At 47.6% G+C, this 6,492-nt stretch overlaps 1 protein-coding gene across 2 annotated transcripts in view; it reads left to right on the top strand.

Moving 5' to 3' along the window:
* The first annotated feature begins 1,684 nt into the window (after positions 1-1,684).
* Positions 1,685-6,492, top strand: part of FBXO11 (F-box protein 11) — a 99,406-nt gene continuing 94,598 nt past the window's right edge. Inside the window, exon 1 of one of the 2 annotated variants that reach the window (XM_007970708.3) lies at positions 1,685-2,073. In XM_007970708.3, coding sequence (XP_007968899.1) covers positions 1,848-2,073 — 226 coding nt within the window. In that variant the 5' untranslated portion in view covers positions 1,685-1,847. The remainder of the gene's footprint in view (positions 2,074-6,492) is intronic. The other variant, XM_073022955.1, reaches the window with a different exon arrangement.

The raw sequence follows: 6,492 nt of genomic DNA, 5'->3' as shown, positions 1-6,492 counted from the left end.
CAACTGATGACACTCAAACCAGAGACATTGCCCAAAGTTCTGAAAACCAGAGAATCAGATAAACTGACAGTTTTACCACATCCAAAAAAATGCAAAACAAAAGAGAGAAGGGGGAGAATCGAGAAAGAGTACATTTTCAGTCATCGTAACAGAAGCGAGGGAATAAAAACAAGTTTCCCTTGGAGAGAGATTATGTTGGGGGCATCAGGTATAAAGGTAATTCCTCTTGAGGGTTTTCTTTTCCTTGTAGTTTGTGGGACCTAAAAAAAATTTAAAAAGTAAATCACATAAACAATCACAACATCAACTCATTTACTTCTCTCCTCTCACATATTAGTTTCCCACACCTTGTATACACTTCTTCAAAGAACAAATCAAACTGGCCAAAAGTCAAAGCTTTTTCAAGGTTTAGATGATCTACGATTAGGCACCGACTCCTAACTTCGGTTACCAAGCCCAAAGCTCGGAGAAGGAAATCTCCAGGGTTTGCAAATACCCTCAGCTTCGCTAAAGGGCACGAAATCTCTAGCGCTCCCTACAGCTCAGATTTTGAACCCACCTACCACAGAAAACCCGAGTTACCAAAGATTGGCTCCCTCGTTCCACTTTTTTTTCAGCTCAACAAAATCGGGTGAAGGCTGGGGTAGAGGGGGAAGCTGAAACAGCGAACCGAAGGATTAATCACTTCTCCCCATTACATCAGCAACCCCCGCCCTTTCCTCCGAGCACCTCCTCTCCCAGAATCGTCGCTACGCACTGGCGCTCTCTTCGCCCACCCCCTGCTCTATTATTTGCCCTGATACCTCCCATTATCACCCGCCCCGCCACACTCCCCCTTTCCTCTTTCCCCCTCCTAGGCGGGGGAGGGAGGAAACCCGAGAGAGGAAACAGGGCGTTGAAGGAACTTCGCGATAAGAGCGGAGGCCCCATTGGCCGGAAGGTTGTACGGGAGCCTTAGATTGGCCGCCTGGACGGATTCCCCGCCCCCCTTCTCCCCGCCCATTCACCCCTCCCCCCGCCGCCTCGCGGCCCTCCCCCGCGCCCCCGGCCAGCCCCGCGGCGGGGAGGGACCCACTGGGCGAGTGGAGGCTCCGGCGGTGTCAATGGCTCCTCCTGCCACGGAGCAGCAGCAGAAGCAGCGGCGACAGGGCTGAGGAGGAGGAGGAGAAAAGGTTCCTTTAAGGAGGAGGAACGACGACGCCTCTTTTTCCTCCTATCTCCTCCCTTCACACTCATTTCCCCTTCGCCGAGGAGAGAAGGGGGGGAGGAGAGAGAAGAGGCCGAAGAAAGAGAAAAATTCCTCACAGAAATCTCTTTCAGGGGGTGTGGGGGGGAGGAAGAGGAAAAAAAAAAGAGCCGGGCGCCCCCTGCTCCCTCCCTCCCTTCTCTCCCTCTCTTTTCCCTTCCTCACCCGCCCGCCCACTCCCCCCGCTGCCGGAGACGCCGCTCGCGAGTCGGCGGGACCGGGATCTGTCTCCTCAGCCGCCGCCGCCGCCGCCGCGCTTCGCCTCGGGATCCCCAAGCGGCGGACGCCCTTTCTTTCTTTCTCTCGCTCTGCCCGTCTTTCTGCCTTCGTCCCTCGCGGCCGCCCCGCCCGGCGGCCTCGGCCTTCCCCGTGCGTCAGGCCCGCCCGGCCGGCCTCCCTCGGTCTCCGTCTGTGTACCCGGGCTTTTCTCCGGACTCGGGGTCCCGCTCGCCCCCTCCGCCCTCAGCGTCTCCCCTTCCCCTCGCCCCTTCTCCTTCCTCCCCCCTCTCCCACTCTCCCCACCCCCCTCTCCTGCCCCGAAGCTCGCTGTACGTGTGCGTGTGTGTGTCCCTCCGCCAACGCCGCCACCTCAGCCCGGCAAATGAACTCCGTCCGAGCCGCCAACCGGAGACCCAGGCGAGTGTCGCGGCCGCGCCCGGTGCAGCAACAGCAGCAGCAGCCCCCGCAGCAGCCGCCGCCGCAGCCACCCCAGCAGCAGCCGCCCCAGCAGCAGCCCCCGCCGCCGCCACAGCAGCAGCAGCAGCCTCCGCCGCCGCCACCGCCGCCTCCGCCGCTGCCTCAGGAGCGGAACAACGTCGGCGAGCGGGGTAAGGCCGAGCTCCCTCCCAGCCGCCAGCCGGCCGGGGCACCGCGGGAAGGGAGGCAGGGGCGGGCGGGGGCGGCCTGCGCGCCCTAGGGGTGGGAGACCCAAGCTTAGCGGAGGCGGGTCCCCCGATGCCGCAGTGTCAGCCGGGGCCGGGCCGGCAAGAAAAGCCGCGGCTTCCCTACTCGCTCGGGCTCTCGCTCAGGCCGCGCTTTGTTTGGTTTCGGGGGCTCGGCACCCTCCACCCCCACCCATCCCTTTGGCTTCTCGGCTCGCTCACGGACCCCGCGGAAGTCTGTTGGCCGGGCGGGGGGAAGGCGAGCGGCGTGATTTCTCCCTTTTCTGCTGCCTTCCATGGTTTAGTCTGTCTCTTTCTAATGGTAGGTTGGGGGGAGCAACTGGCAGCTATCGGGCGGTGGGGTTGGCTGGGGAACTTGTTTTCCCCCATTTTTCTGTGTTAGCCTACCCCTTCCTGGGGAGGAGCGGGAGAGGGGAATCGGGGTGGTCTGTGGTGTTGGCCGGGGAACTTGTTTCCCCCGCCCCCCCGTCCCTGGTCACGGGGTAGGGGGAGCAGCGACTCCTCTCCCAAGCCCACAGTGTTTGCTGCGCAGTTTGCCTTTAGTTACAGAACCCCTGGGAAGGACCCGTTAAATCAAGACCTTTAAATAAATAAATATAGAATCCATCGGCCATTTCCAGCCCCCTCCCTCGTGTGCAGTGCAGTTACCCTTCCGCTCTATCGACACCCCCTTGCCTGTCCTCCCCTAGCGACCCCCCATGCCGCGGTGCTGCTCTCCGTCTCCTAGTGGGGTTTGAACGCCCCTTCCTTAGAACTGGCCCCTTGGGATATTGTGTGTGTGTGTGTGTGTGTGTGTGTGCGCGCGCGCGCGCGCGCGCATGTGTGTGTGTTGTGTCCAAGGCCTAGTGAAATGTGTCATTTGGACCCAACTGTGCAGCACTGTCTGGTAACCACCATTGTCTAAGGGCTGAGGCTCCCCGGGACTGAAATCCTGCTTTAGCAAAAATAATGTTCAGTTTTACTTGGATGATATGGTTATTTTGGGAGGTTTATGAGGTGGGGTGTTGCACCTTGGTCTCCAAACATAACCATTCTCTTTATTAATTAGCTGTTCGCAGTAGTGGTGGAGGTCAGAACCGTATTTATGTGTACGGTTGTTGTTTTAAGGAGGAGGAGAATTGTTAGGAGACATTTTGCGTGTTTTAGTTGGTGGATTAAGGTTAATTTTACATGCGTTGGTTGTCACACCTCCATTGATTAAAGAGATTGAGATTAAATGTTTTTTAAAGTTAGACATTATTTCCTTAAAAACGGTTTCATTGTTGTACTTGATCAAAATATTTAACAAATTGAGGAGGGAGGTGTTAATCGGAAAATAGTTTAAAAGGCTTTCTCACCAGTCAGTGTTAAAGATAGTCTTAGAGAAAGCAGTTTGCTATATGTTGCTTGAAAGAATGTGATGTTTCAAGATAGAGATCTTGTGCAACACAATTGGCGAATGTGCTTTGTTTCTTTGATACATTTACCATTTTGGGGGTAAATTTAAAAAATCTGTAGTCTCGTTATTTCCTTTCACGTATGTATATCAGTGTTTTTCTGATGTTCCATTCAAATAATGTTCTTCTTCTTCCAGAATTGGCGCTATATGTAGTACAGTTGACAAATATTTTTGAGAAAATAGTGACACTCGTTTGAAATTCTAGCATTTAATATTAAGGATTCTATTGCTACAGTAAGCTTTTTCAAGATGCGGTTAATAATATTAGCATTGAATCAAAACGTGTCAGGCAAACTTATTTTAGTCCCATTGTGTATTTTAAAATGTTTACTGTGAATTTTCATTTCAAGATTTGTGTGTAATTTCGAACTTAGTTGATGTAATTTTCTTTTGAACACTTTTATTCATATGTTCAAAATTATTAGCTACTGAGGTCTATTTCCATTTCTATTTGAAGTAAAGTGACTTGGTTGTCGGCAGTCACATGCCAGAGTGTCAGTTTTCTTCTCACTGATGTCCATAAACTGTCAAAAATATTCATGAATCCAAATTTCAGTATGTACCCAACCAAATGGTAAATGAAATTCACTGTAGAATTGTTGCTTCTCTGCAGCTAGTAGAAACCGTTCTGGAGATTCTGTGTTGGCACAGAGGGGAAAAGAACTTTAGGGAAAATAGTATGAGTCTTAAAGAGGGCACATAAATAGCCTTAAAATGAATACATTAAGTTGCATTCGTAAACTAAAATAATAAAGATGTTGCCAGCCATATGTAAAAATATATTATTTGAAAAACTGACATTTTAATTACATTTTTTTAAATGTCCGATTCATATAATGAAGAGAAGTTAGCTAAGAATACTCTATTTCGAAAGTTTTATGGAGTAGGCAAAGTGTCACTTTGTAGTTTGGAAAGAAAGGAGGGATTTTGTTGTTGCTAGTTTAAGAATATGTGGGTTTAATTATTACAAGATAATTAAAGAACTAAAGCTAAGAGTGTATGTGTGGTGTTTTTGTTATTATTTGTTTTTTTACCTTTTACTAACTCTTAATGGATATGTAACGTTTGCTTTAGGATCTTGGATAGAGTTACTTAATAGTGGATCAGACAACTTTCCAGATAGGGAATCAAAGTGAGACTCACTGTTTTAAGACAAACTAGTTCAGACTGTATATAAAATCATTTGTTTTATATAAAGATGCATCTTAGGTTCTTTAGTGGTAATAAAATAGTTACAGTATAATATGTTTTCAGGCAAAAAGTCTGTCAGAGTGGTCTTTAGCTGCTTCTTTGCCCACAGGTTAATTGGTATAAAAACTTCCTTGACACTGCTTTTAAATATATTTACATAACACACGTGTGTATATGTGTGTGTGTGTGTGTATATTTGTGTATATATATGTTTGTGCATACATTATGTATGTGTGTGTCTATACACTTTGTCTTATCTATAATGGCCAGTGTCTGAAGAAGAAAAAAACTAGACCCTATAGATTAAAATCTTATGAGGATTTTTCAAAGCTTTCCATGGGGGAGCATTTCTTACACCCCATGTAAGGAAATATTGGCCTGGATATTTCATGGAATGTTGTTTTCACTCATTATCTGAAATGATCAGCTATCCTAAGACTAAATACTAGCCTCATCATTAGCTTTTTTAATTTCTTAAATTCCTGAGATTGGGATTTCATGTACCACATTAAGCTAGTAGAATTGTGTTTTACAGGCCCGGAGCAGTGGCTCACGCCTGTAATCCCAGCACTTTGGGAGGTTGAGGCAGGCGAATCACGAGGTTAGGAATTTAAGACCAGCCTGGCCAACATAGTGAAACCTCGTCTTTACTAAAAATACAAAAATGAGCCGGGCATGGTGGCACACGCCTGTAATCCCAGCTACTCAGGAGGCTGAGGCAGGAGAATCGCTTGAACCTGGGAGGCTGAGGTTGCAGTGAGCTGAGATCACACCATTGCACTCCAGCCCAGGTGACAGTGCGAGACTCTCTCTCTCACAAAAAAAAAAATAAAAAAAAAAAAAAGAAGAATTATTGTATTTCACCCAGTGACATTTTGGTAATGTGGTCCATGATTAAATGAAACAGTAGTTTGGGATTGGATTTTTGATATTTGTTTTGTTTTAAATTTCTAAAAGGAGTTGGCTTTTGCAACCTGTTCGGATTAATTTATTGTCTTTATTGTAGGAATTTTGTAAAAATATTTTGTAATATTTTTAGACGTATGGGGAAAGCTTGCAAGTCTACAGAAGTGCTGTGTGTTCTCATCAGTAATTTTTAGTTGTTAAAATTAATTACTTTGGGCCAGGCGCGGTGGCTCACGCCTGTAATCCCAGCACTTTGGGAGGCTGAGGCAGGCGGATCACAAGGTCAGGAGATTGAGACCATCCTGGCTAACACGGTGAAACCCCATCTCTATTAAAAATAAAAAAATTGGCCAGGTGTGGTGGCGGCCGCCTGTAGTCCCAGCTACTCAGGAGTCTGAGGCAGGAGAATGGCATGAACCCAGGAGGCGGAGCTTGCAGACAGCCGAGATCGTGCCACTGCACTCCAGCCTGGGTGACAGAGCTGGGCGACTGAGCCAGACTCCATCTCAGAAAAAATAAAATTAAAAAAAAATAATTACTTCGAACTGAGATTGTACCACTGCACTCCAACCTGGGTGACAGAATGAGACTCCATCTGAAAAAATAAATAGTAAATAAAATACAATTGATTACTTTGAATAGGTAATATTTCCACATAGTTTAAAATTCAAAAGGCCCTTTTGTACACCTGTCTCCAGCTACTAAATTCTCCTACCTGGAATCTAATAACTGTTACTAGTTTCTCATTTATTACCTTTTAATGAAAGGTGAATTTGGGTTCTGGAAATAATCTTGACATGGGAGTTTTT

This window comes from Chlorocebus sabaeus, chromosome 14 (genome assembly GCF_047675955.1).
Source record: "Chlorocebus sabaeus isolate Y175 chromosome 14, mChlSab1.0.hap1, whole genome shotgun sequence".
NCBI lineage: Eukaryota > Metazoa > Chordata > Mammalia > Primates > Cercopithecidae > Chlorocebus > Chlorocebus sabaeus.
This window is presented reverse-complemented; position numbering and strand designations above follow the sequence as displayed.